The following is a 17791-nucleotide window of genomic DNA, read 5'->3' on the forward strand; positions in this document are numbered from 1 at the left end:
CTTTAGAGGCCCCCACCAGCTGATCCACCACCGAGGTCTTTCCTGCCTGTGCTCACTCCCCATCACTGGGGTACCCAGGTGGCACTTCATGAGCATGTAAGGCTTAAAGAACACTTGTTAGAATTGGCCAGACATGCTTAGGATGGCCAGCTTGTCAGGACCAACCACATAACATTCTAGGGGACACAAGGACAGTTTGGGCCCACGTCCCAGCACAAAAAAAGCAGCATTACATCTTGACAATATTTGAGCAGGAAGCCCCACACCCCTGAAGGTCACCCAGTTCCATGCCCAGCTCACCACTTGGGTTATCATCAGGGCCTTCAGAAGCCCATGGGGTGATGGTTTCTATGGTCACCTAAGGGTAGCAGAAGCCTGATAGGAGGCCTTCTAGCTAAGATGACCTATCTTTCCAGAAAGCTGAATAGCCACTCCAGCTCGAGTCCAAGAGAACCTCTTCTGTTAGCCATAGTGTGGCTTGGGGAAGACTTTGCCCCTATGGGCTCCATTTCTGCAGCTGCAGAGCAAGGCCTTGGTCACGGTGACCTCAGCTGCCACATCACTATCCCAACTGCAAGAGACACAAATCCATCATTGCTCCTGCTCCTGCTGGTAATGAATGACACACACACATGCTCATGCATGCGTGACTGCAAAGCAGGTCCTTCCTTCCTGGACACTATGGGGATTGTTCCTACGTCTCCAAACTCGGCTTTTTTCCTCTCACCAGGACCAAATGCCTCTGCTCCTGAGGGCACATAGGAGACCACAGCCACCAGCACCTTGCTTTGTCTCAATTCCAGCACAGACCCTAACTGTCTCCATCTCAGTTTCAGGAAGGCTCAGACTGGCTGGAGTCAGACCACCCCCTCCCCCAGTGCCATCAGCTGATGTCCTATCCTGGAAACAGACCCAAGTCAAGGGCTCAAGTGTGAGCCATGTATTGAGAAGTTTATCTCCAGCCCAGAGGGCCACAGGGAATCAGGGCAGGAAGTAAAGGAAACCAAGAGAAGGTGTGTTCACAGCAGCTGAGTTTAGCACCATTGGGGAAGCTGGGGACAATGACACCCGCAGAGGAGTCCCACAGCGGGAGCTAGGATAGTTACTCTCTACTGTGCTGAAGACCTCTCTGGACACAAGCGCTGCCGGATACCTGGCCAGAGGGCTGAGCAGGAGAAAATGTGCAGGCTGGCTGGTGGTCTGTGGTCTCCATGCAGGAACATGACAGGCACATGGAAGGCCTCAAGCCTGTGAGTTCAGGGGCCATGAGCTCACCAGCCACCTTGATCCACCATCCATTCGCCCCACCAGTGCCGATGAAGTGCAAGCCCAGTCTGCTTCTGCTGCTACAAGTACCACTGGGACTGAGCCAGGTTGAAGGGCAGCCTCCTGGTGAGCTCGTGGCCCAACTGCTGGAGATGTTCGTACAGACAGAGCCTCACACATGCTGTCTCAGGGCTCCCAGCCTTCTCACCAGGACTTGTGCAGAGTGCACAAGCACATGGCAGCTTTTCTCTTCTGTAACCCCAGCCCTTCAGGGCCCATCTGTCAGCCAGTGTTTGGGTCTAAATGACAATGGCCTTTACAGGACTGACCCTAGCCACCCTAGGCCTGGAGTGGTGGCAGCAGAACTAAAATAAGGAGCCTCTGCTGATGATGGCCATGGGGGTGGACATCCTATGGATATGTGTGCCCGACGTCTGTCTGGTCCTGACATCGGAAGGGTCCCAGGCCCCAGAACTTCCTTGAGCACAATAGTAGTTACTGGGCCTGGTACCTCTGTGGATGGGCTGAGCTGCGGGAGCTCGGAACAGACCCTTCCATGGAGGTTAGCACTGGGGTGGCAGCAGGGAGATGGCCTCACTGGCACCGCTTGGGAAAAGCTTGGAGCTGAGACCTGAGAGGTTGGATTGCAAACCTTGTGGGTGTTGTCTGCACGATTGCCGTGTGAGAGAGGCCTGTGGTCAAGGGGATGGGTGGTCCCTGGCCATCTGGAGGTGGCCTCCGAAGCCTGTCCTCTCCCCACAGCAGACAGATGAAGCGGCACAGACGGACAGCCAGCCACTCCACCCCTCCGACCCCACAGAGAAGCAGCAGCCCAAGCGGCTGCACGTCTCCAACATCCCTTTCCGGTTCAGGGACCCCGATCTGCGGCAAATGTTCGGGGTGAGTGTGCTCAAGCTGGTCCATCCTTGCTCCTACCCCATGACCCGGGTGCCAGAGCAGCTTCCTTCCGCCTGGGGACCCTGTGGGGCAGGACAGGAGGTCTGCTGTGGCAGCCCCATTCCCTGGCCAGAAATCCCCACCACCAGGGTCACTGTCCTCAGGGGCTCCCTAGGGTCCCCTGGGTTATCAGTCTCTGGTTACTGCTTTCTGACTCCTGACCCTAGCAGAGAGCCCTGGGGGGAGAGCCCAGCCTTCTGCCCACACACAGGGGGACAGACCACTCACCCCTGCCCAAGCCTGAGTCCTCCTGGTCCCTAACGAGGTGACCTGAAAATGCACAGTTGATGTGAAGCAAGTGAGGACCCCCACCTGAATCTCTTGTCTGTTTCTCAGTTTTGCGCCAGGGATTCCGGCAGTTGCAGGGCTACCCTTGAGTCCTGTCACTGGACTTGAGCACCTGGAAGGTGCTGACACCCATTGTGCTGGGGCTGCTGCGGAGGAACAGGCTGGGTGCGATGCTACCTCGCAGGCCTGCCCTGGCCACAGAGGACCGTGGAGCCTGGCCTGTGTTTCATGCCTGCCCCTGGACCTGCTCCCACCTCTCCCACACAGTGGGGCAGCTCTGACCCCAAGCCCCAGCCAGCCCCACAGGTTCATTCCACACAGCTGGGACTTGTCAGGGAAATAGGGTGCAGCAGCCCAATATGGACAAGCCCCAACACCCATCTCTAGGGTGACCCCAGAAATCTACTCCCCATCCCGGGATTTGGCCTCATTGGGTTTGGAGCTCAGACTTGCCACACCGCTGACATGATTGAGTCATCAGAGGGAAAGGCTGTGTCCCCTCTCGGCCCTAGGGCTCAGGTGCCACCAGATTTCCCTGGGCCCAGCTCCCCTTACAGCGGCTGACAGCATGGTGCACTTGCTGACCTAGGACCTCAGTGTGCCCCTGCTCACTAGTCAAGAAGCGGAGGCAAGCCTCAAGCTACATCAGGTCCTGGGGTCATAGAACAGGGAGGGTGTGTCCCCCTTTCCAGAACCTGGCAGATTGGGATTTTGTTGCTGTCAGCTCCCTGGGCTTGGAGCCCCCCTCCCCCTCCCTCCAGGGGTGGCTGGTTCAGGAGGCTTCAGATCAAGCCCCTGAGGACCTCACAGGTGGCATTCAGGGACCTGGCTCACAGGTTCATGGCCTCACCCAGCCCTCGGGGCAGGAAGCGGGTACGCAGACCACCTGGTATATCCTGAACAGGCAGGGACCTGGGATCTGGACACGGCAGCCTGTACCCCAAACACAGCTTCCCCACCTAGCACGTGGGGTGGGTAGTATAGGGTCCCACAGGTGTGAGGCCCTCCCCAGTCCCTCCCTCATCCTCATCCCTTTGCCCTTCCCCCTCTCCCACCTACCTTCCCCGTGCTGGGTCTTCCACCTGTCTCTTCCTCCCACTGAAGGGACCCTTGAAGGTCCCCATTTTCTGATCCTAGCTCAGGCCTCTCCCTCACCCTCTCCCATTCCTTGGAGAAGGGCCTCTCCATAGACCTTTACACTTCAGTGTGACTGTGGGGTGGCAGTCCACCCCCATTGTGCCTAGATTGGAGGTTGGGGAAGGACGATCTGCGTTATACAGTTACACATCCCACCCCCGGTCCACAGATGTCACCAGGGTCCAGCCAAAACATGCTCCCTAAGAAGGAAGACCCAGGCTTGCATAAGCAGGTGCCCAGAGCAGGAGTAGAGAGGTACCAGGGCTCCCGTTCCCATGGCTGGGGCATCTCGAGACCACCACAGGGGACAGACTGGTCGCTTTCTCATGCACCCTTTCCTGTCTCCTGCCCTCCTCTCTGTCTCTGTCTTTGCAGCAATTTGGAAAGATTTTAGACGTGGAGATCATTTTTAACGAGAGGGGCTCCAAGGTGGGTGCTGCGCAGAGGCTGCCACCATTTCCGCACCGGCTGTAGGTCCTTCCAGGCTAACGTGTGACATGTTCCTTCCTGGAGAGCTTCAAGCCCAAGGACCCCTGAGCAACACGGGTGCTTGTACTCCCCGCTCTCCCACCCTGCCCCAGCTGTCTGTGTCGTTGCCACCACGCTGCTTCTTCTCTCTGAGCTGCCAGCACCTCTTGCCTGCACCCCGGAGCCCCACCCTGGGCCTGGGACCCCCACCCAACCACTCACCCCCAAGCCCTCAGCTGCCCTTGGACTTGGCCTGCAGGCTTTGGGGAGGGGCTGCAGGATGAGCAGGCCTGGACAGTGCCTAGCAAAGACAAGCCCTGCTCCCCCTCCACAAAAGCGAGACCCTAGTCCCCTGGGCTCCTAGGGCAAAGGTGGGTGGCCCTGTCTCCCCTGAACTGCTAGAGCCCAGCCTCGGCCCCTGGACAGGTTAGCATCTCTATAGCTTCTGCCTGTCCCTCAGAGGTGCCAGGCTGTCAGCTCAGGTTGGGCTCAAGTGGCCAGCAGCTGCGCGCCCTGGGGCCCACACCCCTGTGCATCCTGTGGGTGGCACCAGACAACCTCTGGGCTGCCTGAGCCTCTCCTTGGATCCCCCTGACTCGGCCCCTTCTCTCTCTCCCTTTCTCTTTCCTTCCCTCTCCCCATGGCCCTGCCCCACCCCACCTCCCCAACTCCTCCTTTTGCCCTTTTTTCTCATCCTGTCTTCTCTCCGTGTCTGTCCTCCTCTGCTCGCAGGGTTTTGGGTTTGTAACTTTTGAAACTAGCTCAGATGCTGACCGAGCCCGGGAGAAGCTGAATGGGACGATCGTAGAGGGACGGAAAATTGAGGTGCTCAGATAAGTGTGCGGCGGCAGGGAGGTCCTGGACAACACCTGCCCTGTCCTCTTCCCCGGGTCCCTCTCCAGCCTAGCACTGCCCACCCTGCAGAGAGCCCAGTCAGTGTTCTCCGTGTGGGAGGAAGGGTCACACTGAGGCCCAGCCCTGCCCCACCACCATGTGACTGGCTCTTGTCTGAGCCCGTTGCTTCCCCCTGCTTGATCTAGGCTTCAGGCTCACCCAAGGGTCCCTCTGCTCTCCCCACTCCTTCCCATTCCTGGAAGAGCCCTGTCCCCAACCAGATATCCAGGAGCCCCAGAACCTGCGTGCCTGAGGCTTGGCCGCATCAAGGACTAGGATCAGCCCATCTGTCCCCACTCAGGGAGCAGCTGTGAGTCCCTTCTTCACCGGGAGCACTAGTTCCTGCCCCTCCCCACTGTTAGCAATGTGCTCTTCTATGGTTCGGCCCTTGGCAGAAGCAAAAGCAGCAGCCAGAAGGGCAGCAGGCAGAGGAGCCTGGGCCTCCTGGCCCCCTCCTGCCTCATGTTATGACTCTGGTGCCCGGAGCTGATTCCCACCATAATAGGGCTTAGAAAGGGGCAGGAGGGCCCAAGGCTTAGGAGGAGCCTGTAGGGCACATAGTGGGAAAGATTTGAAGCTAAGCCACTGACCTATTCCAGTGCCCAGTGGATTCCAGGGGCGGTGGCCAGACCCCTTCCTTATTCTCCACCTGCCCTGTTCCCAACTCCTTTCCACACAGGCCACTTGTTTTCTCTGTTCCCTTGGGCAGTCTGACTGGCAGTGTGACATAGGACCCAGCCCCTTGGCACTGCCAATCTAGAGCCCCCGCCCACCTTGCCCCCAGGATGCACAGACCCCATCAGGAAGCTTCCAGCTCTGCAGAGCAGCAGAGGATCCCTGCCAGGAAAGGGGTGCTTCCACGGGGCTGGGGAGTGGCCCTCTTGGGCACACACCTAGGAGGGCCTTGGCAGCTGCAGGAGGAGAGAACATCTCCGGAGCCAGCCTGGTAGCCCACAGCAAGCTTCTCCACAGGTCTTGGTTTGCCCAAGGGGCCGGGGCTGGGTTTATTGGAACTGCTCCGGGAAGAGCACAAGCCATTGGGTCTGGGCCAGGGGCCCTGAGGCAGGCTGCATGGCAGCTTAGGTGCCCCCAAGGGCCTCCTCCAAACCCCCAGCCCCCTCCCCAGAAGCCATGGGGAAGTAGGAGCAGGCCAGGCCGGACCCCTTACCCTCCATCTCCCCCTCTCTGGACAGGTCAACAATGCCACAGCCCGAGTCATGACCAACAAGAAGACCGGGAACCCCTACACCAATGGTAAGAGACCCAGAAGCTACAGGGCTGGATTGGTGGCACTTGGGGATGGAGGCTGCTGCAGATCAGCCTTCCTGGATGCTAGGTTCCCCACCCGCTCCTGGTGTCCCAGCTGTCATGCTTCTGTCCAGGAGAAGAGGATGGTCAGCTAGGCAGCAAAGTTGCCAATTCCTCACAGCTGATGTCTCCCATCAGAGGCCCCTGGGCTTTCCTAAGCATCCATATCACTCAGAGGCCACATATACGGACTTCCAGTGCAGCACACCCGTGGCCACTTCCTACATGATTGCTTCTGTGCTCCCAGGAATTCATGCTTGTAGGGTTGTGTAGTCAGATATACTGCCCTGATTCGCGTACGCACATGTGCAGGAAGGGCCAGGAAGGGTACTGGAGGGCTTTGGACAAGCTTCTAGACCTTCCTAAGCTCCAGTCTCTTTCTCGGCAAGTGGCTAGTGGCTAGTGACATCCATCCACTCACTGCCCAGTGTTGTTAATGACATCTCCAGGTTTGGCCTAGGGCCTGGGATGGAGGTTCTCTGTATTTTGATGCTGATGAAAACAACTATGTCCTTTGGGCTCTGGAAGCCTTTGAAATGGGTGAGGTCTCCAGGCTGAGTCCTGCTGGGCAGTAATGCGGGTAAACTGGTTCTCTATGCACCCAGCTATAGTGGGGCTGCTGCGTTTCCCTTGAAGATTAATGGGCTGATGCTAAGAGCTAGATGGGCTCAGAAGGATCTCTGGTGGCCACAGAGCATCTTATTCTACCAGGCAAGGGTTCTGCTTTGAGTGTAGCTGGTGACATATCCGGGCCTTTTCTAGTTCCTACCGCCTATTAGGGAGCGACTTCCGCAGCCAGGCAGTGTGGTGTGGACGGCCCAGGTCTCCCCGTGAGCAAGCTATCCTTATGTGGGAATAGAGTTTACCATGTCACACTCAGCCTCTCCTGGAGTCAGGTGACTGGCCATGCAAGAAGCCTGCAGCAGGACATGGGCAAATCTGCAGCATGATCTGAACTCAGTGCAGGTCAGGTCCTGGGGTGGAACAGGGCTCTGACCAGGCCCAATTTAGAGGTGACTTTTGTGCCCCCATCCTGCTCTTGTGCCCCCCATCCTGCTCTTGTGAGGACTCAAATCTCAAATTGATTTTAAGAACTCTAGGGTACCCCAACTTTGCTACAGTACAAAGTACACCCTAGCTGTAACTTCTGTGATCTGGCTTCTGGCACAGGAAATAAAAGCAGTACACTTTCTTTTTTTAGGTAGACAAGAAAAGGAAGTAGGATTTATAGGTGAGCATGATGGAAAGCCTTCATGAATGGAAGTCTTGCCATTTGTCCAAGGGACCATGACTGGGGATTTATTTGACCCCACAGCCACAGAAAGCAGCTCTTTCCCACAGCCGGAAAGAGCTGCTTCTCATGTCTTCAAATCCATATACATTAAACATGGGAAAACCCCACTTCTTTGAGATATAGATCTTCTACAGCCAGAGACCTTGAACTTGACCTTGCATGGGCCCTCAAGCACATGCTGCTCTTCTGCAGCTTGGTGTGGATGGACATGATTTGGATAGCCATGATGACTTGGCCAGTGTGAATGCCTGGTACTGTGCCCTGGGCTTTCCAAAGCCACATCAAATAGCTGTCTAAAGCCTAGACTGGGGCAGCACATGGACATCCACTGGAACATCTGTCCCCAAGGTCCCTTAGTTTAATTCATCAAAGCAACAACTGCATATACTGCTGGGAAGCTACTACTTGTAGTCATGTGTCCCACTGTCCCACAAGGAAAGAAGCCAGTTGGTTTAACTGGCTGCGGAAAGTAGTAGACCTATCAGTAAGGTTAGGGTGACCAAGGAGGCTACGAACCACTGCCCACTCTTCACTCAAGATTCCCCATACTGCCAGGCATGGTGTTACAACCCTATTATCACAACTACTCAGGAGGCTGAAGCAGGAGGATCACAAGTTCAAAAGCAGCCTAGGTAACTTAGTGAGACCCTGCTCTAAATAAATAAAAATGGCTGGGGATCTAGTTTAGTGCCAAAGTGACTTCAGTCTCCAGTACTGCTAAACCACCCACCTCCCACTGCTTTCTGGGCAGGACTGGAGGGCTGAGGGGTGTGCCCTGCTGGCAGATGGAGTGAGGCAGAAATCCCTGCCCATCCGTACTGCAAGAGCAGTCTCACTTAAATGCCATCACCAGCTCTGGCAAGAATCGCAAGCTGCAGAGGGATGTCGGTGAGTTCTCTGTGGTTGGTCCAGAATGGCCTGTGGTGCTTTAACCCTGAGCACTCAGTTCCCTGGGCCTGGTGGAACTGCCTACGACTGCAGAAAACCAACTCAGGTGTTGCTATTTATGGTAGAAACAAAGGGGCTGTCCAGGTGAGTGTCAGGTTGCCACTGTGACCTGTGAGATTCTAGACCAATGTGGGGCCAGCAGAGATCGGTAGAGCCAGAATGGACAGGTAGGGGTCCCTAGGAAGCCCAAGTAACAGGTGAGGGTTCCCAGGGCTTCTGACACAGACATTTAGCCTCCAGGGCCCATTGATCCAGGGTGGACCCAAGCAAGCTCTCAGGATGGAGTCCGAGGAAGGTAGCCTGGGTCAGCTGCAGGCTCTGCTCCATCATGGGCGTTCTACTAGAAAAAGTCTATTCTTGGAGTGGGAGGTTTGCCCAGATGAAATGTTTCTTCCCTCCTACCCTTAGATTTATGGGAGATTCCAGAGTTCTAGCAATGGTGGGCAGGGAGTGGAAGCAGCTCACTATCATGGAGGGGTGGAGAGTGGGTCCCTGGGAGGGCAGACCTAGATACACTATCCTGGCTGCCTCCCATCCAGCACTCTACAGTAGGGTATCTGGGTTTGGGGTTCCCACATGGAGTCCACCCCTGATGTCCATGGCCACCCTCTCCAGGACAGATCTTGCAGCTGGCCAGTGGGTTCAGGTCCCCTCTGCTTCTCCTCACACAGTGCAGAAGGACCATGCTGCGCAGATAGGACCCAAGCCCAGCTGAGGAGGGGGAGTGTGGCCCAGGGAAAGAAGTCCTCCTGCCCACCCTGCCTGAATGCCTGGCTGGAGCCCACTCAAAGCCACTGGTTTCCACCCCCTTCGGCCTTCAGGTGGAGTCAGATCCCTAAGGGGAGAAGACTGACCCACTGACAGGAAGGGAGAAGCAACATGCTGATTCTAGCTGGGACCCAGGGAAGGAGTGGCTTGAGGCTGCAGGTTCAGATCTGCAGCCCTCCCCACCTTTATGACCCAAGTCTCTCCTAAGCCTCCACTTCACTATCTGTAAAGTGGAAAGGGTGATGCCTACCTATTGGTGGCGATCACCCCAAAGGTTTAGTGCTCTGGAACTATTAATAGTCATCATTCTTGTCCCAACTGAGGAGGAGGCAGGTGGCCCGGTGAAAGACGACCTCCTGCCCACCCTGTCTGAATGCCAGTCCAGTGGCCCTTCCTCTCCCTCCTGGCCCACAGCCCTATGAGTGAGTAGAGAAAAGACAGCAGTGAGCAGCTATTCACACAGGGGAAAGGAAGCCCCTGGGAGCTGGAACAGGAGACAGGAGAGGCCCTGAGACACAATCCCTCATCCCAACTGCGACTACAGCATCTATAGACCACTTTCCACTTCCCCTTACACCCTAAGCTTCAGGAGCAGGCTGTGGAGGACAGAATCCAAGAAGAACCTAAAGGGGCAGGTCAAGAGTGAAAGGGCCCCAGCTCTTCCAGCCCCTGGTGGCTGCAGCGCCAGAGGGGCCTCAGGGCAGGCCAAAGGCCCTGCCCTTGGAAAACCGAGTGGGTCAGCCCGCTGTCTCTGTGGTCCTGAGAGTAGGTTAGATTGGCTTGGAAGGATCGTGACTGGCCTGTATTTCTGCTCTAGGTTGGAAGCTAAATCCCGTGGTAGGCGCGGTCTATGGACCTGAATTCTATGCAGGTAAAGTCAGGGACAGGTGGGCTTGGCCAGGGGAGGGGGCAGCGGCCTGGACTGGAGGGGGCGGGGGACAGGGCGCCAGCCTGGGCTCTCTCCTGCCCTCGTGCACCTTCCCTCTCCCACTCTTTCTCCCGCCCCTTTCCTGCAGTGACCGGCTTCCCCTACCCTACCACCGGCACCGCCGTTGCCTACCGGGGCGCACACCTCCGGGGCCGGGGCCGGGCCGTGTATAACACATTTCGGGCTGCGCCGCCGCCGCCCCCCATTCCGACTTATGGAGCGTGAGTACCTGCTGGGGGAGCTGGAGGGAGGCCCAGGGGGCGGGGTGCGGGAGGTCCTGGGTGGAGGGTGAGGGTCTCGGCAGCCTTTCCAGAACTCATCCTCAGTTCCCCTACCCGACCACAGGGGACGCCGTCAAGGGTCACTGCCTTATCAGGACGGTTAGCACTGGCACCTGATCCAGATGCTTTAATAGGGCATCCTCTGCCCTTGGGCCCAGCGAGGGGCTTCTCGGAGCCCTTCCTGGTCCTTTTCCCCGGGGTCCCATGCCCTCCACCGCTGAATGGGGGGGCAGCTGCCTGCGGGAGGGCAGGGAGAGCATGCAGGACTGGGCCCACGGGCCCCCTGGGTCTTGAGAAAGGAGCTGCCCAGCAAGGGTGTTACTCTATTGTTATACCAAACAGGGCACTGGAGCAAACGCTTGTTAAAATGCCAGTCCCGTGGGCGGGGCTGGCACCGTGCCCCCTCCCTCCTCAGCAGACTCCGGAGCCGGCCTACCCCACCTCTCCAGCGTTCCCACCACTCTCTTGTCCGTTTGCTTCCAGGGTCGTGTATCAGGATGGATTTTATGGTGCTGAGATTTATGTAAGTGCGCCCTGTGGAGGGGAGGGCGGGGCCAGCCCTTCTGTCTGTCTGCTTCTCACAGCCCCCTTCCCATCCCTGGGATCAGGGACAAGGGTGCCAGGCTGCAGAGAATGGCATCCCTGGGGACCCCAGCCTAGCCCAGTCTGAGTTTGTCTTGCTCATCAAGACAGGTACTTATGGATCTGCAGCAGCCCTACAAGCTGAAGGCAGCTTGTCCACTTGGCAAGGCACTGCATGATGGCAGCAGTGGGAGGCTCTCCCTGACCCCTAATGAACAAATGAACAAATGATTGAATGAATGAATGTCCCTACCTCCTCTCAACCCATACCACTTGGCAGTCTTCAGACATCTCTTAGACCAGAAGCCAGGTGCCTGGCTCAGGCACCATCTAAACTTCCCCAGGCTGAAGTGAAGTGGGAAGGCGGAGGGTCTGGGAAGGTCCACAGCCCCTCCAAAGATCCCAGCCCTGCAGTCTGTGTCTGCCCCAGATCCCTGGATGAGCCCCACTAAGTCCATCTGCCATCTCTTCCTCCCACCTACCCTGCAGGGAGGCTATGCAGCCTACAGATACACTCAGCCAGCAGCGGCGGCGGCAGCAGCCTACAGCGACAGGTAAGACTGCGGGCAGCAAGCTGTTCTGGGAGAAGACAGTCCAGGGTCCCCCAAGGGCTGGGTGTAGACAGACAGGAAGCCTTACCCTCTAATCAGGGCCTGGTGGTACCTGTGCCTGGTGGGTGCAGGTTCTGGACAAGAAAAGTTTCAGGTGTGGCCAGGGAGCCCCTGACTTCAGTCACTTCCTGCTTGCAAGATTGACAAGGCCAGGGGAGCAGAGAACATCTCTGACCCCCAACCCTGAGGTCTGATGCCCCAGCTCTCAAGTCCCCATGTGAGAAGGCTAATGAGGAGCCTCCCATGGGATGGGATGAGACCAGGGCAGGCATTGTGTGCCATCTCTGAGCAGGCCTAGGTAAAAGGCCCTGGATGCCTTGCTTCGGTTGGGGTGTGCCCCCCATGGGGTGGCTGAGCCTAGCACCTTTCCCTAAGTTGCTTGGCCTGGTGGCCCCAGAGTTCCTGCCTAGGCCCTGCAGTGGCAGTTCATCCAGATGGCTGTGCCTCTTGTCCACGTGTCCATCTGGCCTGGACCCCCAGTAGCAGTAGACCCCCCTTGGGTCTGTACTCTCCCTGTGGCCTCTTGCTCAGTCTCACCAGATGTGCATGGCACACAAGCCCCAGGGCCCAACCCTGTCCTCTAAGAAGCTGATGTGTCACTGCACAAATGAATTGAGTGAGAGGAAGGTCATCTGGGGACACCGTGCCACCTCTTTGGTGGTGACATTCCTGGCCCCTATATCTTGGGTCTTTTTCAACCCATGTCCCTCTTCTTTCTGAGCATGGAGTCTTATTTCCCACCAGACCCCTTTCACTAAGGACCCCTTTCCTTCCAGCAGCACTGAGTAGGACATGTGGTCCATTGTCAGTGTCTGCACACATTGGATGCAATGAAAGAATGGCCCTCAGGGTCCCAGGAACTTTCTTCCAGACAGGAAGGGAGGATGGACTGTGAAGAGGGCCTCATGGGAGAGAAAGGGGCTTTGTGGCTGGGACCATAGGAAGGGGGCCTGGAAGGAGGCAAGAGACCTAAGAGCCCTATAGCCCCCTCCCTCACCTGCCCCCACCACACACTGTCCCTGTCCTGCTCTTCCCCTAGTTACGGCAGAGTCTATGCAGCTGCTGACCCCTACCATCACACCATTGGCCCTGCAGCGACCTATAGCATTGGAACCATGGTAAGGAGGCTGGGCCCACCTGCCCCTGGGTGTCAGTAAAGCTGAGGGGTGGGAGTGAGGGGCACATCACTATGGGTGGATGGGACAGGCCCTTAGGAGAGGCCAAGACCTCTAGCCAACACCTCCTTTGGTGACTCTTGAAGGACTGCAGCCTGGGGCTTGAGCTTGAGTTGGCGGGGAAGGGGTGAGAGTTTGCCCCTTCCTGCCCTCTGTCATTGAGGGGAGGCAAGTCTGACAGGATGGCCAGCCCCCTCTTTGATATCTGGTCCTCTGAGAAGCACCCTAGTGGGACATGTTTTCCTGAGCCCCATAACTGCAGCCTTGATAAGGCCCCACATCCTCCCCAGCAGAGGCTCTAAGGGTCATGGTTCCAGCCTCAGCCTCCCCTGTGTGGTGTGTAGAGGCCAAGCCCCACACTGGCCATGTCTCACATGGGGAGGCCGCCCACTGTTTCTCACCAAGTTCCTCTTCCAGACTCCTCTAGGGCTTAGGGGCTCCCCAGTGGTCTTGGTGGGGCGGGGGTGCACTCTACTCCAGGAGGTGTGCAGGCCAGCATGTCTGTGTATGTGTGTGTGTGTGTGTTTGGCCAGCTGTGGACACATATAGCCCCACCCACCCTGCACCCTGGTTCTGTTCCAGCCCACACCCCCCTCTCGTGCCCACCCAACCCAGAGGTGTTAGTATCTGTTTTTAGCTAGCTTGACATCCAGCATCAAAGATGAAAACACTCTGTGGGGAGTCAGGCGGGAGGAGGTTCAGAGGCAACGTGGATTTTTTTTCCACCTCCCTTGGTCTTGATTATTCCCTCCCAATTTGTATCTTGTCTTTTTGGATTTTTGTGCAAGCCTCAGACACCCCAAGCAGTCAATGAGGGATGGGAGCAGCCATGGAGTGCAGGCTCCTTGGGGCCACGGTAGCCCTCCCAGCAGAGGCCACAACACCATGGTTTGCAGGCCTGGAGCCCCTGGGACCGCCTGGCCCTCGGCACAGCTGCTAGCTAAATGCTTTCATTAATTCACAAGGGTTCTCTCAGGTTTTCCTTTATTTTTAAGATTTTCTGGTTTTTTTAAGATTTTCTCCCAACTTTTCTCCTCTGATATTTGCCATTTGCTTCCTTTTTCTGGCAAAACTGGTGGGTAGGTGGGCAGCTCCTATCCGGGGCCACCTAGGGGCACGAAAGGGCAGGACACAGAGCCAAACCAGGAAGCCCCCAGAGACAGGCAAGCCCCAGGTGCTCCTAGAGACAAAGCCTCTCAGGGCTGTGCCCAATAAGTACGTCCCTGAGGGTGGAGCTGGCTCCGGTGGCCCACACAGGCATACTGCATGGCGCAAGGAGGTAGGGCTTATGCTAGGATCTCCAGGCACCTGGGGACAAACACAGCATGATGGACTAGCCCAGAGAAGTGGCCCCAAGGCTGCTCAGAGAGTCTGGAGCACTCCTCTTGGCCAAGACCACAGCCACATAGGAACAAGGCTCCACCCCCCCATTGCCATAACAATCCAATATCCACTTTTCCCAAGGAAAACTATAAGGGCAAAAGAGAATGGGATTTAGCTATTTCTTTTTGTTTTTCCTTACCTTTTTTTTCTTTTGGCCTTTTCCCCCCACCAAAAGATGGTACTGATTGGCTGTTTTTCATCTTTGATGTTGCAGGCTAGCCTCTGCCGAGGAGGGTACAGCCGCTTCACCCCCTACTAGCAAGAGACCCGCCCCTAACAGCATTCACACTACTGCCTATTCCAAACCAAACCCTACAGCCCCAACACCAGGCACAGCCACCAGGAGGACAGTGCACCCCTCCCGGTCAGCGACATGCACCGCTGACCCTCTGCGACTCTAAAATCCATAGATTTTTATTTCCAGCCAGCTGGTCTCCCCACCCCACCCATGATGGTGTGTGTGTCTTTGACCCTGGTTTTTCCTGTATGTCTGAACCGTGGTTTCCTATCTTGACTTTGTTGATGTTGTACTACTCGAACCATTTCAGGTACAGTATGAACAGAACGGGGGCCAGGCTGGGGAGGACAAGCATTAGCACCCTAGCAGGATGACACACCTGTCTCCTGGTGGCCCCAGCTGCACACAACTCTAGAAACACTGGCCAGGCTTCCCTACATGGCCTGGTGCCCCTAGTGTTCAGTGATGCAGTGGGTGAGGGGCTCAGGCCCTCTGGCCAGTGGGTTTCCCCAGCCCCAATGGGGCACCTGTCCACCTATATCTAATAATCACAGAAATAGCCGCCTCCATGGTCCTACCCCGTTCCACTGAAGTTAATATTTTAATTAAATTTTATTGATGTTTCTTGCCAAAGTACTCACAGGCACATTGTTCAGTGTGCAAACCACTATGGTCACACCAGTCCTGGGGACTCCCTAGTGCTGTTGCAAGAAGTGGATATGAGGAAAGAAATTGCCAAAGAAATACTCACAGCCACCCCACCCTGCCCAGCACAGAGGTCTTCCCTGTACTCACCACCTGCACCGGGCACCTGCACCTGGCAGAGCCTGGGCCCCAGGGTCCCTGGACCTTAGATGGGACTTCAGCACTGAAGTGGGGCTGAAGCACCGCCAGCCTGTCCCCAGGCACTAACACGCTTCTTTATCAGGGTCCATTTCAAAAGGGAGGAGCCCCTGCCAACATGGTGATACTACCCACAGCCACTCCAGCCTCAGTGAGACTGTGTGCCCAGGGGACACATGCAGACACCTGCATAGAGCCCCGGAGGGGATGCAGGCTGGGACTTCAAGTCAGGCCTAGAGCCCAGGGAGCTGGGCAAGTGCACAGAAACAGGGGGGGTCTAGTGTACTAGCCCTGGGGGACACAGGTCTATACATGCCAGAGGGGATGCAGCCATGGCCTCTGGACGCCAAGGCCGACAGAGGTGTGAGGCCCTGGTGTGGAGGGGTGTCCTATTTCTTCTCCCATTGCCTCTCTCCATCATGCTCTGCCTCCTGCCTCACTCCTTGCTGTAGCCAGGCCTGGGATCATTTGCCCCATCAGAGCTACAGGTGGTTCCTGCTAGCCAGATCCTTGCTGGTTCTGGACCCTACAACCCTGTCCTAAGCCCCTGCAGTGCACCCCGCCCCCACTGTGCCCTGCTGTATCCCTACCCGGCCAGGAGGCATGTCTGCTTTAGGTTCAGCTTGCAGGGGAGAGGAGGTCCCCAAAACTAAGGTCAGATTTAGGGGGTGCTGGGACTAGAAGCTGGGCCCAGGCCATGGGTCATGTGGCCCGCATGCCCAAGGCTGCTCCAGAGAAACTGCAAGTCCTGCCTTTCTGTTTCTGTTGTAGTGAAACCTTCCACCGTTTCCTTCTTGGACCATGAAGGGCAAAAAACAAAAAAACAAAAAAAATCACAAAACAAAAAACAAAACAAAAAAAGATGTTAAGATCCAAGCAACAAAAAAACCAACCAAACCAAGAGGCATCCAACCAAGTCCAAGTCCGCGTCTGGCGCACACCCGCACCGAGGGAGCACGTCCCGCCGGGCGCGTGGAAAGCGGCCCTGCCCGGCTGGCCGCGCAGTAGGAGAGTTGGAGGGAAGGGGCCTGGATGTGTGGCCAGCAGGGGCTCCATTTTCTATCCAGTCTTCCTTTCAGGCCCCTGTGACCCCAGCAGTGGGGTGCAGAGGTGGAACAGGCCTGGCCTCGGGGAGGAGCAACCAGGGTAGGCGGGCTGTGCCTGGAAGGGCTGGGGGCGAGGAGGGGCATCGACCCCCTTGGGCTATGCAGTGCCCCCTGTGCCCTTGGCTGTCTGTCCAAGCAGCTGCCCTGGGGTCCAACTCCAATGCAAAGGGCTGACGTGGCTCCAGAACTAGGGGGTGCCTCTGCCCTGTTCCCCTCAAGTAAGAAGGTACCCAGCTGCAGAGCACAGCAAAAGAGGCTCGGCTGGCCAGGAGCCACTCCAAGTGATGTGAGTGTGGACAGGGGCCCTGAAGCAGAGGACTTGCACTTAGTGGCCATCTCTCCCTTCCTGGAGGAGGCCGACCTCATGCTACCTGCTAGGACCTGGCCTGCCTTACGCCTTCCCTGCTGGGAAGGAGAGGAACAAGGGATGGCCAGCTTGACTCCACTTCCACGGTGGAAGTCATAGCGGCATTACGGGCCTGGGCAGTGCCAGCCAGAACAGATCTGCAAGAAGAACGAGGGTTGGGGAGGCCTGAGCTGGCCCTGCCACAGGGAGACCAGCTGGGCCGCGGCCTGGCCCCGCGGCCTGGGCGGGTGTGGAAGTGGTGGGGGTCAAGGGCAACACAGGCCCCAGGTGGGCGGCCGGGCAGTAGAAGGAGTAGATGGCAGGTGGCAGGGAAGAGCTCCTGGCGAGGCAGGGATCGCTGGAGTAGGAAAGCAGCAAAAAATTACAAAAACATGGGCTCCCAACGTGGCTCCACTGTCTCATGAAACTTCAAAAATAAAAACTACACCTCACTTTCTATTCAGCATCAGCTACTGACGCTCTGGAAACGAATCCTCCTTTTCTATTCCTGTTGTACATAGCCCCACGCCTGCCTCCGGCTCTGTCCTCTGCAGGGCCCTGTGCCCTCTGCTGTTTCGGACCCTTTTCTTGCAGCAGCTCGGACCCCCCTCGCCCCGGGCCCCCACCCCCCCAGGACTGCAGCCGAGCCCCAGGCTTCCTTTCTTACCATTCTGTATGCTTCCAAGGTGTGACCATTCAAATTAACAGTATTATTATTATTAAGATTATTAATAAAGATTTCTTTCTTCAAACCAGGACAGCTCTTTCTGATTTGGCAGCTCCAGGCACCAAGGGTGGAGGGCACGAGACGAGGTGTGTGGCCTGGTCTGGGACCACCGGGTGGCTCTGGGGAAGAGGAAGACTCTCTGGACAAGACTTTAAAGTCTCACCCCTCCTGACTGGCTGGACGGACGGACGGACGCCTCTGCCAAGTGACAGCTGAATGCATTACCTCTCCAGGGCAGGATGC

General features: G+C 56.9%; 1 protein-coding gene across 6 annotated transcripts in view; it reads left to right on the plus strand.

The window, feature by feature from the left end:
* Rbfox3 (RNA binding protein, fox-1 homolog (C. elegans) 3) overlaps nt 1-17573 on the plus strand; it is a 403153-nt gene extending 385580 nt beyond the window's left edge. For 3 of the 6 annotated variants that reach the window (XM_013506116.1, XM_005407342.2, XM_013506117.1), the window contains 10 exons: nt 2029-2166; nt 4024-4077; nt 4849-4941; nt 6204-6264; nt 10146-10199; nt 10345-10477; nt 10880-11060; nt 11609-11673; nt 12770-12848; nt 14503-16133. In XM_013506116.1, coding sequence (XP_013361570.1) covers nt 2029-2166; nt 4024-4077; nt 4849-4941; nt 6204-6264; nt 10146-10199; nt 10345-10477; nt 10880-11060; nt 11609-11673; nt 12770-12848; nt 14503-14547 — 903 coding nt within the window. In that variant the 3' untranslated portion in view covers nt 14548-16133. The other 3 variants (XM_005407339.2, XM_005407340.2, XM_013506118.1) reach the window with 3 other exon arrangements.
* The last annotated feature ends 218 nt before the right edge of the window (nt 17574-17791 follow it).

This window comes from Chinchilla lanigera, unplaced genomic scaffold (assembly GCF_000276665.1).
Source record: "Chinchilla lanigera isolate Chin_1 unplaced genomic scaffold, ChiLan1.0 scaffold00105, whole genome shotgun sequence".
NCBI classification, from domain to species: domain Eukaryota; kingdom Metazoa; phylum Chordata; class Mammalia; order Rodentia; family Chinchillidae; genus Chinchilla; species Chinchilla lanigera.